The sequence below is a fragment of the Lathyrus oleraceus genome, chromosome 6, assembly GCF_024323335.1.
Source record: "Lathyrus oleraceus cultivar Zhongwan6 chromosome 6, CAAS_Psat_ZW6_1.0, whole genome shotgun sequence".
Classification (NCBI taxonomy): Eukaryota; Viridiplantae; Streptophyta; class Magnoliopsida; order Fabales; family Fabaceae; genus Lathyrus; species Lathyrus oleraceus.
In genome coordinates this window covers 23,325,347-23,347,514 of record NC_066584.1, presented here as the reverse complement: position 1 = coordinate 23,347,514, position 22,168 = coordinate 23,325,347, and the positions used below count along the sequence as shown (strand labels likewise).

General features: G+C 30.8%; 2 protein-coding genes across 2 annotated transcripts; both read left to right on the top strand.

The window, feature by feature from the left end:
• The first annotated feature begins 2,272 nt into the window (after positions 1 to 2,272).
• LOC127093769 (uncharacterized) lies at positions 2,273 to 3,129 on the top strand. Its single transcript, XM_051032671.1, has 2 exons — positions 2,273 to 2,615; positions 2,735 to 3,129. Exons 1-2 carry the CDS (start codon positions 2,273 to 2,275, stop codon positions 3,127 to 3,129), a joined length of 738 nt encoding a protein of 245 aa, XP_050888628.1.
• A 16,485-nt stretch (positions 3,130 to 19,614) lies between these two features.
• On the top strand, positions 19,615 to 20,338 carry LOC127095810 (ethylene-responsive transcription factor ERF018-like). Its single transcript, XM_051034447.1, has one exon. The coding sequence runs from the start codon at positions 19,622 to 19,624 to the stop codon at positions 20,336 to 20,338; it is 717 nt and encodes a 238-aa protein (XP_050890404.1). The 5' UTR covers positions 19,615 to 19,621.
• The last annotated feature ends 1,830 nt before the right edge of the window (positions 20,339 to 22,168 follow it).

The window sequence follows — 22,168 nt, the reverse complement described above, 5'->3', positions numbered from 1 at the left end:
ATTATGATATCCCACCCCTTCTGTTTGAATGTTGCCTCCACGTGGGTAACATGCAGATAATCCACAGTATGAGCTCAGATGTGAGTGGAAGATGAAATATTCCGTTTTATTTTAGTGTCGGCGTTTTCTATGATGTGTAACACTAAGGAATTGGAACGCTATGTCTTTATTTATATTTTAACATTTCTTATATGACATGTTATGTTGATGTTGAATATGTTGAGTTAACTAATTTTTATTGTTGTTCTGCTGCTATTTAATAAAAATTAACATTCATACATGTGGTCATTACTACTATTTTTATAAATGGCAAGTGTTACACGTCTTTTCGATTGAGCAGGTTGATTGTATGTTGTAGTGTAGCATCCTAAATTGCATGTTGAATTGTTTTACTCTGATAAATGTTTTAAATTACGCGAGGAAAATTTATGGTGTTATAGAAGTGACACTCTATGTGTTAATAATGATAAAGGAAAATTCATTTATGACTTTTGGTCATTTGGTATGTCAGATAAGATGTTGGAACATTATGTTCAACATTTGCAGTCTGAAATTAAGATAAGTCTTGAAGGAAGTTTCACCTACTTTCTTGAAGTACAAGTAAAGCTTCTAAGATATATTTGTACCAAGGCCTTAGAACATGTTCAGTGTGAATTAATAATGAGTGTAATTGGTATTTGCATGTGTGAAATCTTATGGAAATTAATTCAAGGGAGGCATGCAAGTTTAAAAGGAAATTTTCTCTCTCCTGTGATCATTGCAGCGCGTAAAGTAAGATAAATCTCTTCAAGTTCAAATTTCTCTCTCAGTCACTCGTTCCTAACACATAAGAGTAACCTAACTCCCTTTTTATATTGTGATATCACATTTGTTCCCCTCCATCTCTCTCAAACTAGTTTCAAAAAGAGCCAAAAGATAATTGGTGATAAATCTGTTGAATCCAAGCCTGTTATAAATTCATATGGGGTCAAGATGCTTGGAGTTAAAATGGGCGAGAAAGGAACTTCAAAGAAATCTAGGGTTTTTTATTCCAGTGACATTGATGATGAACCTATCATGTTTCTAGACCCAAAACCTTTAAAGATGATTGTTATAGTTGATATTTCAACAGATAAAGCAAAGAATGATGCCACCAAAAGGAAGAAGAAAATGTCTAAAAAGGTTAGTACCTTAGTGCATGATATTATTGAAACTATGAAGGTTAATATGGAAGCTGATTCTAAACCCCGTAGGAAAGACATGGATCATGATGAAATCATATTTGAGGGACCAAATGTGGAACCACATGTTGATCAACATGATGAACATAATGTTGAAGCATTTGTTCTAACATCTAGTTTCCCACAGGATGAACCCACTTCTAAACCAGTTGGTAAAACACTTAAATCCACTTATGAAACACATGTTAAAACAAATCCTAGTGTGAATCTTGTCATGGTCGATGGTCATCCTATTGATACTCCTGTCATTGATAAGCTTCTTGATGACGTTTTCAATGATAACTATGTCTCCTCTAAATATTCTGATAATGATATCCTCAATGAGAACCATCAAAATGTAGAGGATGAAGTTCAGAGTAAGAATGGTCAAGAGAATCAAACCATTAATACTCCTATTTTTTACTCAATTTTGAATGATAATCATGAGTCAAATGAAGAAGTGAGGAATGAGGAGGATAAGGGTCGAGGGGAAAGGAATGTAGAGGCTGGTGATAATGAGATTCCTATTGCTCATATCAAGTAGATGATTATTAAAAGTGTGTTTAAGCCTCACAAAGAAACTCAGGTGAAATCTAGAGAAGTGATAGGTGTAGATGAAAAGACTAAATCTGATGAATACTCTGCTATTAAAGTAATGAAGATTTTAGTTAGGTCTATGACTGAAGGGGTGAAAAAGAAGCAAAGAGAGAAAGAGGTGTCTCACAAAGCCTCCATGAAAAACACTGATATAGTGAAGAAACAAATCCCTTAAGAGAAGCCTGGGAATAAGAGAAGAAGGGTTGAAGCAAAAACTACTGAAAAGAAGTCTCTCAAGAGAAAAATTATGCAAACAAGTGACCCTGAGACAGATGTTAAAGTTGATGCTCTAGACATTATGTCGTCTTCCAAAAGAAAGATTGAAGGAAAAAGTGTTCCAGTTAATATTCCAATTTCCCCTGGACAATGTATCATTCTATTCTGAAGAAAGTGTACAAAAGTGGAAGTATGTTTGTCAAATAAGAGTTTCTCCTGAAAGAGAGCTAGGCAAAGATATCCTTGAATGGAAAGAGATCATGAATCTATTGAAGGATGCTAGATTGATAAAGATTGTTTCAGATATTAGACTTTGCTATGAAAATATTATTAAAGAGTTTATTGTGAACCTATCTCCTGATTGCAATATTGAAGGAAGTCAAAAGTATAAAAAGGTTTATGTTAGAGGGAAATGTGTGAAGTTTTCACCCTCCATTATTGATGCATATCTGGAAAGAAACAAGTCAGGTGAGTCTGGAAAAGTTCTCTCCATGGACAATATTTCCAAGGAAATCATTGTTGGACAAGTGAAACAATGGCTCAGTAAATGGTTACTTTATTGTGGCAAACTGAGTGTGAAGTATGTTGTTTTGAACAGGATAGGTGCACCAAATTGGGCATCCATGAATCACAACTCAAGCATCACTCTTACCTTGACCAAGTTGATTTATCAATTTGGAACCAAGTCTAAATTAAATTTTGGAGAATATGTTTTTAATCAGACCATGAAACATGTTACTCATATGTTGTCAAGCTTCCAATAGCTCTCCCTTTCTTAATTACTGAGATCATCTTGAAGCAGCACCCCAATATAGTGCATGTTGAAGAAATGAAGAACAAGAAGCCTCTGCCACTGACTCTTAACAAAAAGTTGATTGTGGGGACACATGTCCCAGACATTATGGTCAAGCATCATGGTCAGACTGTTGTTGGAATCTCTTCACCTGCATCCAAAGCCACCAGAAAAAATATGTTGTCTGAGCTGATGGAAGTTTCAAAAGCTTTGCAAGAAACTATTACCCCAAGTACCATAAAAAAGAGGAGTGTGGATGGCTTGATCAAAATTCTAACCAAGGAGAATGATGTTGAGGATGAAGACAAAGTTGTCACTGAATAAGAAGAGGAAAAGCACTCAACTAGTGATGAAGAAGCTTACAACTCAGAATCCTCAAGTGAAGAAGGAGAATCTATCTCTGAAGACTGATGTCATTAAGATGAAGTTGTTTTGATGTTTTAGCCTTTTGTTTTTAGGCTTATATTTATGGTTATGTAATAACCTTGTCTTATGCTACTTCGATTGTACCCATCTGTGTTTTGGTTTTGTTGCCAATAATTGTCCTCATGATCTAGCATCTTGTTCAACATTTGTCCTCATGATATTAGTTGATGTTTGTCTAGTAGTGATCTATTATGTGTATGTGCTAGTATACTGACATGTGTGTTGATTGACTGGATGACTTTTTGCAAATTATGGCAAAACGGAGGGGGGGGTAATGGTGTGTAGTGGAGTGGTATGACTACTGACTACTGACTTTGTGGTGTATGAGTTATGTTGGTTTAATATATGCGAATGATTGTTTTCTTAGTTCTAACTAGATGTGATCTGAATGTTGTGTGCTCACATGTTGGAGCATTTGAACCTTGTGTGAGCTGATATGTTTGTTATAGTAGTATCTACTGATTCTGACTTGACTACTAACTATGTGTGCATGCATGACTAATTGATCATGAATGATTGCATGTCTTGGCTGTTTATTGGAACATCATTGTGTGTTTGACTGACCGTTATATAGAAATCAACTACTTGACTTCTGACTCTGCTACTATTTTCTACTGCTCTGATTTGTGTTGCTGCTACTCTAATTCTTGCTACTCAGTTATGTTATATCTTGAAGAGTTATTTTGCCAAAATTTTCCAAAGGGGGAGATTGTTGTTCCTTTTAGACTGGATGCAATATGTAAAATAACATGGAGTGTTCAAGCTGTTTTGGGGAAGAAATGACACATGTGGCAACAGATATCCCATCATCTGGCCTTTGTCTGCAGGACAAGGTTGTTGTTGTTTTAGCGTGTATTTCTGCAGCATTATGCAACAAGATTTGTTGATATCTTTTAGCAATGTGTGATGTGATTTGTTTGATATCTATTTGAATATCAAATTAATTTAAATGGAGATTTAAATTTGAATTTAAGTTAAAAACAAATCATATCTTTTGTTGGAGACTTTGGTCGAGTAAATCAAATTCAATTGCATCAACTATAATTCAGGAAGAAATCAAATCAAACATCCAAAGGAGAAAAAGCCCAAAATTGCATTGCTATTTAAGGAGACTCTCACCTCATCATTAGGTGTGTGGGCTAGGATTGAATATCTTTGTGTTATGGTTTATTTGAGTCTTTTGTTTGTGTTTTTTGTACACCATATTATTTCTTCATTCATATCATAAGGCATAATAGTTGGTTTGTTTAGTTAACTTTTAAATTCAACATTGATCCTTTTGATTATTGTTGTTGATCAGTAGGGTTAGTGATTAAGAGAAAATGAGAGGAGGTTATCATATTTAGGGGGAGTCCTAAATATAAATACATCGAGGATAGAATTAAGAAGAGGGGCATTGAGCAAATGACTTGTTTATATAATACACTTTGTACCAATTCTATTAAAAGAGTGGATTTCCTTTCTTGGTAGAGTGCTCCTTAAATGTAGGTGTTGTTTGCACTGAATTGAGTTAACAATTCTTTTGTGTTCTTTACTGTTTTTGCTTTGATTCATTATTTTTGTCATTGTGTGTTAAATTTAGTTTAACAAGTTGGACAAGTTGTCTAGACATCTGGTCTAACATTTGTCCCCTAGGGAACAGAATCTCATAAAAGAAGAGAAACTTAGGTTACCACATTTATCGTGAAATAGGTAATGATCTTTGGAAATGCACCTCACTCTAAGTAAATAGCTATTAAAAGACTTATGTGAAGAATCAAACATTGAGAAATATCCCAGAGATAATTGACCACTCAAGGAACATTAACCAACTTTAACCATGACTGTAAGGATATAATTGTAGGAGAAAATTCCAATTTTCCAAGGCATTTTTCAATGCTTACCCACCAACTTGAAATAACTAATAATATACGTCCAATTATTAGAACGGAGTTTGGGTGGGAGCGACATTTAATCAACGCATCACCTTACAATCACACTTAATTAAAGGATTATAGAGATCAATCATAGTAATCATAGTTTGACAAACATAGAAAAATCTATTTCTTTCTTACCACCATTGTCATAGAAAAATCTATCACAATTCTGACAAGGGGCTACATGGAGGTCAGAATAATTATAATCTTCCTTGAGAATTGAATGAGATGCAACACGTGATTTAACATGACTCTCATCCAAGTATATGTAATATTCTTTTCGAATACTCTCTTCTACCCAATTGTACTTAAACAAGATTCTATCACAAAAAATCTTATTAGGCTTGTATAAAAGTACATGAGGTTATAACCCAACATCGTACATATCAGAAGAAGAAGAAGAACACAACAATGTGGCCATAGTTCAATTCTTTGAGTACATGACCTCAACCAATAGGTTATAAGCCATAATGGCTCTTTCAGAGTCGATGGTTTCAACACGTTAAGATTGACTATCTTAAAAACAGTACAAATAGGAACAAAAAGAGCATAAATCAGACAATCCGTGGAGAAAAAAAAGAAACTAAAATATCAGATGAAGTCGGAGAAAAAACCAAAAAAATACTTGAATGTTTGAAAGAACGCGTGAATTTATAAATTGTCTATAATGGAAATAATAAATTATATAAATGAGGGATGAAAATGCTGCTACACCAAGAGTTGCAAACACTTTGTATACACTCATAACAATTAAATGCTTACACAAAAAATGAATTCAATAATCATGATCGAGTCCCAACAAGTAATGCGAATATTAATTAGACATCTAAATCTATCAATGTGCACACACCATTTTAAACTATATGAAGCATATTTAAATCAAATATGTGTCATTCCACCTATCTTAGTGCCAATTACACTATCAAAGTCGTGTTTATATCAACCACATGTATAACGTATACGCCACAACCAATTTGCATACTTATAATATACATGCACGAGTATTAATTTATAAACAGTGGCTTAAAAATACTACATATTTGTCTATGTTTTGAACTGGCCGACATACAGAATAAGAAGATATATATTAGTGTAGTTAACTTTAGTGGGGCCTACATCAACCGTTTATTCTATGCTAGTTAATGATGATCATAGATGTGTATATAGTTGTGATGTGTTGCATACGTAGATGTGTACAATCGCAAAGCTAGTCGTTGTTCATACTGACCAAGAAGGGCAGGCGGTCTTTAACGAGAGAAAGCGAATGCAGATAATTGGCGGTGGTCAGCCCAAACATACTTCATACTTTTCCTACCAGAAAAGACTTTTTCATACACGTCAATTAAATTTTTTTGGAAGTTTTAGTGATTTCGAGACAACAAACTAATCATCAGAACTACCACAAAAGTATAAATATTTATTTGTCCCGTTAAAACAGTTTAATTAATAATTATTCACCTTTAAATGTCGTTAAACTTATTGAGAAAAAAATATCAATATAAAAAATTATTTTGCTTTAGATATGTCATATACTATCACTAGAATTATTAAATATATTAAAATTACAAGCATGCCAATAAATATCATTTTTTTTAGAGAGATGTTCATTACATTCTTATATGTGTCTCACATTTTTTAAAATTCGAAAGTATATTTAATATGTTCGGAGATGCATCTTCGAATACATTCGAAATCACATCAGACTTTGTTTTCTAATAGTTATTCCATGTTGAATAAACTATGATTCGGAGATGCATATCCGTATGATATTTTGGTGTATTTAGAGAGACATCTACGTAATATCTCATGTACTCATTTATGTTGTTTTTATTCATTGAATTAATTAATAACTTATTGATGTTTTCAGAGATGCATATCCGAAATTATCAAGCGGGAAATTTGATAAAACACCACCTTGCATGATCTTCTTCTTCATGCTCAAATGACACTCAATTTTCAAAACTCTTTAAAAAAAATCGTTTATTCTCAATCAACATTTCAACACCAAAATATCATTTTTGTATCATCACATCAAAGGGAGGAAAAGAAGCTGAAATTGCAGGTAAAATTTATTCATTTCATCTCTCATTTCTTGCATTAATCTGGTGTTTAAGCTAAAAAAAGAACGTTGAGTCCAGATATGCATCTCCGGACAAAGTTTGGCGTGGTTCGGATATGCATATCCGGATTGTTCTGATAGTTTGAGTTTTAAATTCTACTTTCTTTTATTTATTGTATTAGATATTACGCATCCATATATGTTTCCCAAAGCTATTGTGAGTGTGGATGTTAAATCGATTGAAGTGAAACATGTTGCTAAACCGGATGAAGTGAATGATGATGTTAAACTGGGTGTTCGACCGGTTGTTGTCGAGGTTGATGTTTGTGCATACTTTACGAATAAAAAAGAGTTTATGGTTCGTTAACAAATGTTACAATGGGTCTAAATGGAGACTAGGAAATTGGGGTTTGGCGATGTAATCGAAAGGTATGACAATGGTTCGGATAAAAGACGAGCATATGTAACAATGAGATGTGAAAGAAGTGGCATGTATCAACCACTGATTAGGAAACTGAAACGAGATGACACGGGATCGAGAAAATGTGAGTGTCTATTTAAATTGCATGAATATCGTATGACGGATGAAACATGGAAATTTAATGTGATTCCTGGTATACATAATCATGTCTTGACTGACAAGTTAGTAGGTCATCCATTGTATGTTGACTTGCTCCGTAGGAGAAAGGACTTTTTTCAATGATGACATTAAATATGGTGGCGCAAAAAAACATACTCGCATCTTTGGAACAGAAAAGACCTCTAAATGTTTTAAATATCAAGAAAATATACATCGTACATGCTTAAAACAATAAGGCCTTAAGAGGACTGAGATATGAGATGCAACAATTGTTGAAGCTTTTGGAAGATGACGCATATGTTTCTAGGTGCGGAGTTTGTGAGGATAAAGTCACTGCTCAAGATATAAAGTCACAATTTGTGATGACGCATATGCATCTCCGAACGCACCTTTAATACGTTAAATAAACAAAATAGGGAATTATACGAATGTGCATCTTCGTAAAACCCCTTGTTGATATGATAGGGTTAATAAGGTCTTTATTCATCTACAACTTCTATAAATATGGTCACTCATTCTATTTCTTTACACAAACCAGAATGAATACATATATCCATCTTGCATTTGTGGATTTCAATGACACAAAATCTCCACTTCAATTTTGGGTCTCAAAGGACATACTTCTCATCAATCTGAAAAGAAAAATGAGTAAACTCCTACAATGTCTAGAAAATCAGAAAGTTGTCAAGCTCGAGTACCATTCACTCTCGATTGACAACGAACGAAAGATATGTTTCACCATGATTGAACTGAAGACGAATGATGACTTGAAGATTATGTGGAATGTCTTTTACTGTTAGTCAACAAAGGGTCTGATTGAAGTGGATGAAACGATTGCAACATCGGCTGAAGATATTCTAAGGATGTTGCAACGTCCTGAGCCATCAGTTTATAATTAAATTTATTATTAAATTTATGTTAACTTTTATCTATGTAATGTTTATTTTGAAGTTAATTTATGTTATTTTTCCAAAATTTTGTCATTGTTTATGGTTTGAATTAACAGAGCATATTTTGGAGTTGCATCTCCAGAAAACTCATTGAATATTGAATTAAGGGGCGTTGTGGAGATGGATCTCCGGATTCATCTTTTAAACGTACTGAGATGCATCTCCGATTAAATTTTAACAGAGTAAGAGGATCTTAACAATATCGTCTAAGGCGTGTGAAAAAGATGCGTCTGAAGACTCATCTCCAGACATTAGAGGCAATTGTGACTTTTCATGATAACACGAAAGCATATTTAAAGGTGAAAAGAACAATTCTCTTATTTTATATTCATTTTAATTTAAGATCTATTTTTAGGTTGGCCGACCTAAAGGCCAAGTCACGTAAGCTAAAATTTTAAATCTCAGAGACACGAGTCAAATGAAAGGCTCAAAATAAATTCAAATTTCTTATAAATATATAATATGTTAAATTTATTATAAATCCTTTAGTTGAACGACTAGAAAAAAGTATCATATTCTCATTGTTTCAACTTCTTGATACATTTTTAACATTTATTTTATTGTATCAAGTAGGGTAACGACGGAAGATCACTATTTTGTGAATAAATGAGATGTCGCGGGTTTAAACTTGCGTCACTTATCTTATGTTTATGTACAAATACAAACTAAATTGTACTTAACGAAATAACTTTTTATTTATTTTAAATATTTCACTTTTGAATTTGTTTTAAATATTTTGCTATAAAAACTGTGTTAGACATCTATACATCACTTTTTAAATATACATCTAGTCTATGCAAATATATCACTTTTTATTCTTGGACATTAATTTTTTATTTCAACTTAATCTATTTAAAAAAAATTAATCTTAATTCTTTTGTTTTCTATCTTATAAAATTAATTTATATTGAGATTGGTCCATTTAATATATAAAATATTTAAATATGTTTCTCAAATTTTAATTATATAAAAACTAAAATAAAACATTTTAAAAATTACAAAAATCAATTTTAATATAAATCAAATTTATAATAATTAAAACAAATGAGCAAAAATTAAAAGTAAAATAACAACTTTAATAGTTGTGCAGGAATATTAGAGGAAGGGTGCATGTTCAAACATGCGACATATCACTTATTTATTTGTAAATGGTGAATTTCAATCACTAGATTATTTGATCCAAAAAAAGGTAAAATAATAAAGATTAAATATACGACACTCCCTTCAATATTAGCAAGTTTCGATTTACTCTCGTAAAAGATTTTTTTTATTCATCCTAGTAATATGAAGATTTCCTCCTTTTGACTCATGTGTGCACTATTTACTAACATGGTGTGTATATGTGTCATTTAATTTAATTTTTTTTATTTTTCTTTTAAATTTATGTCAACAAATAGTAAAAATAATTATAAAAAATTATGTGTGGCATTTAAAAAAAAACTTTTTAAATAAGAAATTAGTCTCTTTTTTTTAAATATATATGTTTTTTTATTTTTTTTATTACGAGGAGTAAACTAAAACTCGCTCACATTAAATATAATTTTTACTTCCTTAGTAATAAAAAAAATTTAAAAATTTTATTTAAAAAAACAAGCCGCGTGGAATTTTGTAAATTATTTTTTTATATTTTTTAATTAAAATAATTATTTTTTATATATATTAATTTTTTTATAAATGAGACATACGTGTCACGTTACCAAATAGTGCACAAAGGAGTCATAGAGAGAGAATCTTTATATTAAATGGGAGAATAAAAAAACTTTTTACAATGGATAAATCGAAACTCGCTAACATTGTAGGGGTATCATATATTTAACTCAAATAATAAATATTTGTGACGATTAAAATCAAACAAAATAATTGCATCAAAATTTGAAAGTAATATATTTATAAGGATTCGATTTCATATTTAAATCAAAAATAATTCACACTTCAAAATTTTATATTCATGCAATATTTTAAAAACTGGATCGATCATCAAATCGATGAAGATAATAGATCACTGATTTATTGTTTGAACCACTGGATCACTGATTAAATTGCATGACTAAATCGGATTAAATCGGATAATTCGGTTGAATAAACGGATCTTTATAACAAAACTATATAGTTATTAAACTTGTCAAACCAAATGATTCAATCTCTAAAAAATTACAACACCTACAAAATATTAAAATTTTCAAATATCATAATTTCACAAGTTCATTCTTTAAATTCAAATTTCAAATATATTCATCACACACAACAAAATAGTATAGAATATAAATCTAAATGAATTTTGAACAAAGTCTAATCACAACTTAAACTGAATAACAAAATAACTGCAGTGTCTAATGAATTTAATTTCAATGAGGGAAAGATGTTCCAAATAACTGCTGAATAAAGCCTACTTATATGTTTATTTTTAAAAAAATTATCAAAACAGTGTCGTTTTGTCTTAAGAAAAAAATAAGTATTTAACCCGACAATTTTCAAAACCGTCAATTCATTGGTTTTTACGAACTTTGGTCGGTTCTTGCCGGTTTCCAATGGTTTAATAGCTTACCCAATTAAGCAATCAAACCAGACTAATGACCTCTATGATTCCTAGTTTGATCGGTCAATCCAAGCTAGTTTTTAAAACATTTCATTCATGTTTATCTATTTTTATAAATTGATATTTTTTTAATGATAACACACGTAAAAGTACACGTGCGCGCATACACACACATGTTGAGTTTGAGCCCCTCTCTATATGGAGTCTCTCTCTCTCTCTCTCTCTCTCTCTCTCTCTCTCTCTCTCTCTCTCTCTCTCACACACACACACACACACACACATACAAACACACGCACGCGTGTTTTATTTGGGTTCCTTTCTATGTGGAAAAAGTCTCAAATATGTTTGTTTATTTGTGTCTCGCTTATCATAAGTTGATAGGATAATTTTAGAGTTGAGAGAGAGAGAGCGCGTAAAATGTTAGCTTCAAAAGAGAGAGAGAAAAAAAAGAGAAAATAACTCGCATTTTCTTGTAACCACCCTCAGTAAAACAACGATTCTATGTTTGTTAATCGTTGGATCGGGCTCTTTTTTGGAGGACGGGTTTGCAACATCTATGACTACCTTTTAAATATGAATATGGTATTATTGAATGGTTAAAATTACCATTTGTGGAAGGGAAATATGAAAGACTTACTATTTGTGAATAAATTGCAAGTATTGGTTTTATGTTCCATAAAGTCGGATTCTGGTTCTGATGAAAAATGGGTGTTTGAACATCTACAAGTATATGGTTTTATTAGGAAATATGTATAATACAATGTTTATAATCATATTTCTAATGAGACACGTGCAAAAACTTTGTAGGAGAAGATATAGTCCTTGTATGTCTATAAATTAGGGAATAATAATTGCTCTTGTTAAACACTTTCATAAGTTTGAAGCATAAGGAGGTGACTTCTATTTTACATCACTTGAGTAAATTTCAAGGTCTCCTTGATCAGTTGTTAGGAATGGTATCAAATTTGATGATGAAATTTGGGGATTATTTCTATTGTTATCTTTACTAGAGTCTTGGGAGACGTTTCAGGTTTATATCATAAGTTATGTTCCTAGAGGTATTGTTTCTTTGGAAAGAAGGTACATGGTTCTTTTATAAATTTGAAGTATAATAAGGCAACTTCTGTTTCAGATCACTTGAGTGAATTTCAAGGTCTCCTTGATCAGATGTCAAGAATACGTACCGAATTTGATTATGAACTTTTGGGATTATTTTTATTGCTATATTTACTAGATTCTTGGGAGACGTTTTTTGTTTCAATCAGAAGTTATGCTCCTAGAGGTATTGTTTCTTTGGAAAAAACTAAGGGTGGTATTATTAATGAGGAGATGAGAAGTAAGGTACACGGTTCTATATCTCAATATGAGATACTTGTCACTGAAAATATAGGGAGAACTTATAAAAAAGAATCGAAGGATGGTAGAAAGAATAGAATAAGAAAGTTTAAGTTGCGATACAAGAATATAGAGTGTCATTATTGTCATAAATATGACACATACAGAAGTATTGCTATCAGTGGAAAAAGGATAACAAAGGCAAGAGGGTAATCCTAAATAAAGAGGCCATGAAGATCATGATGATGATCGTGTTACTACTACTACTACTTGTGATGGCCTTGTTATTCTCCATTATCATGAGTCTATTGATCTCATATCACAAGAGAGGATTGAAGGTGGCAAGAAACACAAGAAAAGGGGTTTGAATTGGATTTCTAAAAATGAAAGTTTTTTAAAACCAACACAATCAAACAATAACACGAACAAGAAAAATAACATAGTTATTTTTATCATGGTTCGTTGTTAACAAAGCTACCTCCAGTCCCTCTGTCAAGGTGATTTTTCCTTCTTAATAAGGACTTAATCCACTATAACTGAAACTGATTACAAACACCACAAAGATAAACCACCTTTGTCTTCTTGAGTCTATATGACTTAAACCTAGTCACTCAAGGAAACCACTCAAATAATTTGAGATTTACAAGACTATGTTTTCAATATTGCTTCTAAGAAAGTAGATTAACACAAGTTAAGTAAAATGAATTTCTCACACAATAATGAACAAAAGCTTTATGTGTGTTTAGAAAGACTATACACAGAAAATATTTACTTCAGAAAAAGCTTTGTATATGAGCGAAATAGCAGCGAGAATGCAAATTAGAATTGGCAACTTGTCCAATCTTCTAAGTCTTCTTTATATAGGCAGTTAAAAGATCCGTTGGAGGGTAAAATTGGAATAGGAAAATTGAAATTGTCTCTTGGTATAACGGCTTGCATATAGCAGACAAAATGGTACAATAGTATTTTCCTTAGTCCACAAAATCAGCATAGTGGAGGGAAGGGTGATCTTGCACTGTGTACTATTTTCTTGATGCAAAACTTTTTGATATTATCTTTTAATCTTCAGATGTTTCTGAATAAATAATGTTGAAACATGCTTAGAAGGATCAAGATACTAGTTGAGAGAATCTTCAGAATCTTGATCTTCATAGTCTTGACACAGTTCCTCAGAACCTGGTCTTAAGAGTCTTCAGATCTTGTTCTTCAGAGTCTTTAGAACTTGAGAGCATAGAATCTTGAAGACTTGACAATCCTTAAAAGTCTCGTCAATCAGAGTCGGAGTCATAAGCTTTAGCATAAACGTTCATCAGAATCATTGTCTAAGAGCTTTCTAGAACTTGAAAGCATCTTGTAAAGCATCATGTATCCCTTTAGAGTCAGAGTGTGTTGAGTCCAGAATCTGATGACGTCACACGTCAATTCTTCGGAGTCAAAACATGTTAGAAAAAAGCTACAAACTAGACAAAAACCATTAGAGTACAAAATTTTTCTCTTAGAAACAATGCATTGTTATCATCAAAACTAAATGCCAGATGCAAAACCAAATCTTGTTCTTACAAGCATGTGGATAGTTGACAGTGGTGTTACATTGCATGTTACACCGAGGAAGGAGTTCTTCATATCTTATACTTTTGGTGACTCTGGAGTGTTGAATATGGATAATGATGGTGTATCTAAGGTAATTGGTGTTGGTGATGTTTTCTTGTAAACCAACATGGGAAAGAAATTGTTGCTTAGAGGTGTCAAACATGCTCCAAATGTCCATTTTGGTTTGATCTTTGTGCATATGCTTGATGATCATGGTTATGACAATCACTTTGATTCTTTAAAATGGAAACTCACCAAAGTTAACTTGGTTGGGGTTAGGGGGGGAAATTTTCTAAATTTTATTATACAAAATCTTTCATTTCTAGGAACAGTTTGAATGATATCGACATGGAAACATCTTTGTGGCACCGTAGTCATATTAGTGAAAAAGGGCTAAATGTTTTATTCAAAAAGGATGTAATTCCAGGAACAAATTCATATTTGGAGAAGTTATATCATTGCACAGCTGGTAAACAAACGAGAGTATCCTTTGATAGACATCATTCCTCAAGGAAGTCAGAGTTTCTTCAATTGGTCCATTCTGGCGTTTGTAATCCATTAAAGGTAAAATTATTTAGTGTTGCACTTTATTTTGTTACCTTTATTGATGATTGTTCCAGCAAACTATGAGTATATACCTTGAAGAAAAAATACCAAGTGTTGGATAAGTTCAAATAATTGCATGCTTTTGTGGAGAGGAAGATAGGTGAGAAGTTGAAATGTGTTCATTCTGAAAATAGTGGTGAGTAATGAGGACCATATGATTCTTATAGCAAGCAGTGGTGTATTTCACATAAAAATACTCCTTATAAAACTTCTTAGTTGAATAGTTTAGCAGAGAGGATGAAACGAACATTAATTGAGAGATTAAGGTGTGTTCTCTTCTGAAGCTAATTACTCTAATCATTATTGGGGTGAGGCACTTTACACGGTGGCGCATGTTCTTAATCTCACTCCTACTGTTGCTTTGAACAGTGAAGTTCTAGACAAAAGTTGGGTTAGAAATATTTCAAGTATGTCCGTTTGAGAGTCTTTGGTTGCAAGGGTCTTGCGCATATTCCAAAGGATGAAATGTCCAAGTTCAATGCAAAGTCAAAATAATTTATCTTCATCGGTAACGGGAAAGATGAGTTTAGTTATAGATTGTGTGATCCTGCAAGGAATAAGCTTATTAAAAGCCACAATATGGTGTTCATGGAAGACCAAACCATTTAATACATTGGTAAAGTGGAAAAAACTACACCCAAGAAAGATATTAGTTTGTCTAATATTGATCTAGTTTTATTATTTGTTCATAATCTGGATACTATTGGTGGTGATGATAAGAATGATGAGCCACGTGATTATTTTAATGATAAACAACTTGGAAATGAGGTAAATATTCCAACTAATAATGGTCAAGAGAAGAATGATGTTGAGCGAGAATATGATAATATAATGGTCTAGAGGGTAGGGGTTGAATAGACCTGCTTACAAATTTTATCGATTAAAACTTGTTTATTTCAAAAAGTCATAGTTTGAAAAGTGATTGAGAGGAGGAAAATATGCATACAAAATATATGATTTTTGACATAATACACATAACACTCAATCGATATATAAAAATTAAAAATAGATGAAACAAGCAACTAAAATCAATCAATTGGTTTATTGAATTTAATTGTGTTCACACGAATTGTGTAGAATGAATAATTTTAATACAATAAAAATTCTAGAATTATTGTTTCAAGATTTAATCAACAAAAAGAATGATTCGAAGTCTCAAACTAACAAAACCTACACTTATGAAATAAATAGCTATTTGTGCAATAAACCTAACCACATACGATTCTAAGAAAGAGATAAACCTAAATATGTAACTATGCATAAAATTAAAAAGAAAGGGATAGAGAAGATTGCACCATGATTTATATTGGATCTGAGCTTTCATTCTCACTTGTGCCTAATCTAGTCTCCAATGGTTACCCATTGAAAATTTGTTGTTCTTCCACTATGATTTTTACAAATTTTACAGATTTGTTTAGTTCAATCAAAATTTGAATGATGTTGAAAATTAAAATCTTTGATTTGAATCCTTGTTGACTTGTACATAGTATCTGACATCGAGCTCTTGTGAAATCTATAGTCGAATTCTACTTAAATATTCCAACTCCAAGAATGCTGCTCCAAGTTTCTATTCTGCAATGATCTTTACTTGATCTTATAGGTATCATGAGCCTTGGCATGTATGAAGATGAGAAAAACTCCAACTTTGTTTATAGACTTTCACACAGCTCTACCAAAGTTATTCTGGAGAGAATAACCTCCTTTTTTTTGCTAGATTTGTCAATCCCAATCATAACCACACACACGGTTGCAAACCCTTGAAATCTTCAAAAATTCTTCAAAGAAAATATTAATCACAATAATGATCCTCCTTATAGATCTCACATCCTAAAATGAGAGTGAGATCCAAATGACAATGGATGATGGAAGAGGGTGAAGACGAAAAGATTCTGGTTGCAAAATTCAAAACAAGATTCAAAATTCTTCTGAAAATTTAGAGAACAAGTGTGTTATGAATTCAAAAGTTGATGTGTATGTCTTTCAACATTGTAAAATGTATATATATATGTGTGTGTGTGTGTGTGTGTGTGTGTGTGTGTGTGTGTGTGTGTGTGTGTGTGTGTGTGTGTGTGTGTGTTGATTATGTAGAAAAAAAAGAGGGGGGAATGTTATTTGATTCGAGTTATAAGCAAAGAGTACGAAAAAAAAGTCAAGAGATCAAATGATATGAATTAAGATTCAAGAACCTCAAAAAACCGACCCTATAATTAAAGTCAAGCTTTCTATGATTTGAGTAAAAAAAAACTATGCATATAACCAAAATCCAAAAAACTTTTATATGCGTTTGATTCGAGTCAAGCACTGTGTAATTCGAATCAAACCACTCTAATTCGAGACATGGATTGTTGTGACTCGAATCATACAAACAAAAGCAAAGATTGTTTTTCAGAAATTTGTTTGATTCAAGTCAGAATATCTTTGATTCGAATCATGACTTCACAAGATCAATTCCTGGTTATTTTGTATCCTTGATTCGAACCGTGTAAGCTTGTGATTCGAATCACACTTTCAAAAACTTAATGCTTGCAAAATACTATGTGTTTTTCATAATTCAAACTTGATATTACTTGAACCATTCTCAAATGTGGCTCTTGATTCAAAACGTCAACAAATTGACTAGAAACATATTGTTATAGCTATAATCAAGCATTTTGATTTATCCATGCATTAAAACAAATTAAGAACTTAACCCTTAATGCGCAATCATGTGAGGAGACTTGGTAACAATAAAAATAAAACCAAAAGTTAAATGACAAGCAACAAAACATAAACTCTAGAAGGCAGAGACAACTTTAAATGATATGTCACAAAATAAAAATCTTGATGAAGTTCGAGAATCATCTCAAATTCAACTTAGGAGGTTTAACAGACTAAAACAGTCTTCTACAAGATATAATTTTGATGAGTATATGATTTTGACTGATGAGAGAGAACTTGAATATTTTCAAGAGACCTTAGAAAGTGATGAAAATAAAAAAAAATTGTTAGATATAATGCATGATGAGAGAAAATCATTGCATGTATATGACAGCAAATAAAATATAATTTTATTAAAATATTAAATATTTTTTAATAAAATATACCTTGTAGCAAAAATATCTTTAGCAAAGTTAATATAGAAACGAAAAAGCTTGAATTGTCCAAAACATTGGACACAACTTGTTGAGGAATTTCTCCATGTGCTCTTTCATACAAAATTGTTTTTATTATTAAATCAAGGTGTGACCCTACCATGTCCTCATGCATCATTGTCGTGGAGTAATATAGTACCCTATTTATATGCCACGTGTCACTTTTTAAAAGCTTTTTCTGATCAACACGTTTGAAGCTTCAAATTCTATCATGATGACCTAACTACTTCATTTCACCTGCACTAACCCTATCCCCGTCCTTATATAGAATTTCAATCACAAAGTTAAAAGAAATTAAGATCTTATATGATATATTTTGAGAATTGGCTATTATAATTTAATCTTATATGAAATCAAAGAGTTATTTCTAATTTTTTTCATTGTAAGAAAAACTATAATTTTCATTAGTTATTTGTTAGTATAATTAAAATCCTAAAGGTTTAACTGTTATTTCAATTTGGCTATTATAATTTAAACAATATTAAATAAGTTTATGTTACTTCAAATAGTAGTCGTATAGATATTTTATGTATTGAACTTCAAGTTTGAATTTGAAATTTATATTATATTTTTAAAGATTGTGATTCTTGTTACTATATTATTTAACAGAATAATACTAATTAGTTTTAAGTGAATGATAATTTATTTAATTATAACTTTAAAATTATAATTATACATGCTTAATTGACATGCGTAAGGTTAAATTTATTTTTATAGATTATTTGTATCTGATTAAAAATATATATTTATATCCACACCTCAAAATCAATAATGTTAAATGTGAAAAAATATATTATTGGATAGAATATGATTTGAATATATATATATATATATATATATATATATATATATATATATAATGATAATTATCATATTATTAATTAGATTAATATATATAAGTATAATTACATATTATTAATTATATTAATTATTATTGTTAATGTAAAATATTTTACACTACCAATTATCATATTATTAACAGAGATTAATTATTATGTACCGTTAATATAAAATATTTTACATTATCACTAATGATAAGATTAATATATATATATATATATATATATATATATATATATATATATATATATATATATATATATATATATATATATATATATATATATATATATATATATGAGGATAATTATCATACTATTAATGTGGTTAATTATTATGTATTGTTAATATAAAATATTTTATACTATCAATTTATCACTATTATTTATTTGTATAAATTTATAGATGGTTAAAATAAAAATTAAATCCCTTTTATCATTCCGCATCTATAATTATTTAATTGTGTAAAATGTTTTTAGCGTCTGTATTTCAGTTAAATTCTTTCTACGAATCAAAGTAATATTTTGTTCAAAACATGGTGAACATTAAAATATGAATGCATCTCATAGTCATTATCTGTATAGTAATTCGTTATATTGTTGCAGTCCAACTAATGTCTTTTGCTAGACCTAATTGTTGCTAACAAAATATATATATATTTATTTATGAGAAAAATAGACCCATGATAGAGTTAGAACTAAATATAACTTTTTTTCTATCTATATTTCATTTCATTAATGATGTAAACCCATTTAAATGAACCTATCATTTTCATGAATTCATCATCACAAAACTTATATATAAAAGCAAGCTAAACCCATATCCACTCATCATAAACCAACCATATATGAACACGCACATGGCTGGTTCTAATCCTACTAATATCATCCATGTTACCAACGATATTGATCACAATACATCTTGCTCCAACAATAACCCTACTAATACGAATAATAACAAGTTGTACAAAGGTGTGAGGAAGAGAAAATGGGGAAAATGGGTTTCTGAAATTAGGCTTCCAAATAGCCGTGAGAGAATTTGGTTAGGATCATATGACACACAAGAGAAAGCTGCAAGAGCATTTGATGCTGCCCTTTATTGTCTACGTGGTCCTCAAGCTAGTTTCAATTTCCCTAATACACCTCTTACCATCATCAATGTAGGTGTTGCTCATATTAACTCTCTTTCACCACAAGAGATTCAAGAGATTGCAGCTAGGTTTGCCAATGAGTACACGCCACCGCCGATGGAGTTGAGTAGTACTCATGAAGAAGAAGAAGAAGAAGATCAACAAGTACCATTGTTAGAGTCACAAAATGATGCTAATTCTAATTCTTATTCATGTCCTCTTTATGATAATGAAGGTGATTTGAGGAGGATGGATTGGACTTTTGAGGATATGTTGGATGAAATGAATGGAGTTGCTAATGGCTCTCATTTTGGTTATTATGGGATAGAAAAGATGCAATACTCGAGTGAGATACAATATTCTAATCAACTTTTTGAGGAGGATAGTGAAGATTCTTTTTCAAACCATTCTTTACTTTGGAGTTGGAACTTTTGATTCACATGAATGTTTCTTAGAGTAACAAATCTCTTCAATATCATTTGTCTATCTTTAACTTCAATTATAAATAACAACTTATATAATCTTAGAATATATCGGCTTTGGAACCGTTATAGATACTATTAGAAAATTTAAATTAGAAAAAATAATTTAAAAGAGAAAGTGTATAAGAGTGAGATATTCTAATTTCTCTTGACAATTTTAAGTTGTTTTTTAAGAGTGGGTTATTTCAAGTCTATAGCTTATTGTTTATCTTTATTCTTTTGATGGTAACGAAGCATGAGAACAAAAGATGGTGATATATTACTTGGCTAAGGCAAGAGTCTACATCATATCGACCATACCATGCCATAATTAAGTACATTATTGAAACTTTAAAGTGGCCACGTTTTTTTCGTGCCATCTTTCTTCTACTTGTTAGCTCTAGCTCGGGCTAAAAAAAAGAAATTATTGGCACTTGCTAGCAACTACCTAGTACCACTAATTAATTTATTTATTTATATATATATATATATATATATATATATATATATATATATATATATATATATATATATATATATATATATATATATATATATATATATATATATATATTTTGGTTATGAGTAATTTAGAATATTTATGTTTTATTATATATTTTTGTAACTTTTATTTGCACAAGTTTTGTTATTTATATTATTGAAATCCTAATTTCTTTCTCCTTTTCTTGTATTATTATCTCTATTGTTAATTTGGAATTTAGATTTTGTTCGATCCTCTTCAAATTGTCAGTCGCTTTTGCTTTGAGTTTCCGAAAACAAAAATTTGGGATGCGTTGATTTGAATTTTTTTAATGATAAATTATATTGAAAAAAAAATTATTGAGTTGTTAAATTGTTCTTGACATTTCGTATTCCACTTTTATGTGCATGAAGATTAGGATTTAATTATATAAGGATTCAGTTGATTCTTTAATTATTGTTTCTCATCTTGGTCATGAATACTCTTTCACACACACACACGCATACACACATTAGATTTTTTGTTTGTTTGGTTTCGTCTAGTTTGATTTTGTTTGTTAGTTTGGTTTTTTTCTTCTGTTTGGTTGATTCCCTCTCCATTTGTTCTTCTATTTGATTACTAATCTCCCTATTCGTTATTCTGTTTGGTTCATCTCATCTTCATTGATTTTTTGTTTGGTTACTTTTCTCCTTATTTGTTCTTCTGTTTTGCTATATTGGTTCTTTTATTTGGTAACTCCTCTCCCTATTGGTAATTGTGTTTTATTTCATTTGGATTGAATTAGATTGATTCTATTTGATCTAGTTTAATTCAATTTATTTTGGTTCAATTTTATTTAAATTGATTTGGTTTGGTTTGACTTGTTGGTCTGGTTTGGTCCCTCTCTTTAGATGCTCATCCTTTCTCGCTCTTTGACTTCTTCAATTTCTTATTCTCTCTTTGATAGTTGCTTCTCTCTATGATGATTCTTCATATAGTTGCTCTTTCTATTGATTATGGTATTAGTTAGTTTGGTTTGATCTCATACTTTTAGGGTTAATTTGTAACAAACATAATGTTTAACAATTTTAGATTGAAGGGAAGTGTTAGAGTTTTAGATTTATATTGTTTACTATTCATAATGTTTTTGTTTTTTATTTGACAAGCTCTTAATGGATTGTGAGGTGAGATATTAGATAATATGATATAGATGATTTTTTATAGTTGAAATATGAGTAATTTAGTCTATTTATGTCTTATTATATACTTTTTATAACCCTTAAAGGCTTCAGGTCTTCTAGTTCGAGGTGAATTCTTCCAAACACCTCCAAGTATAGTATGTAT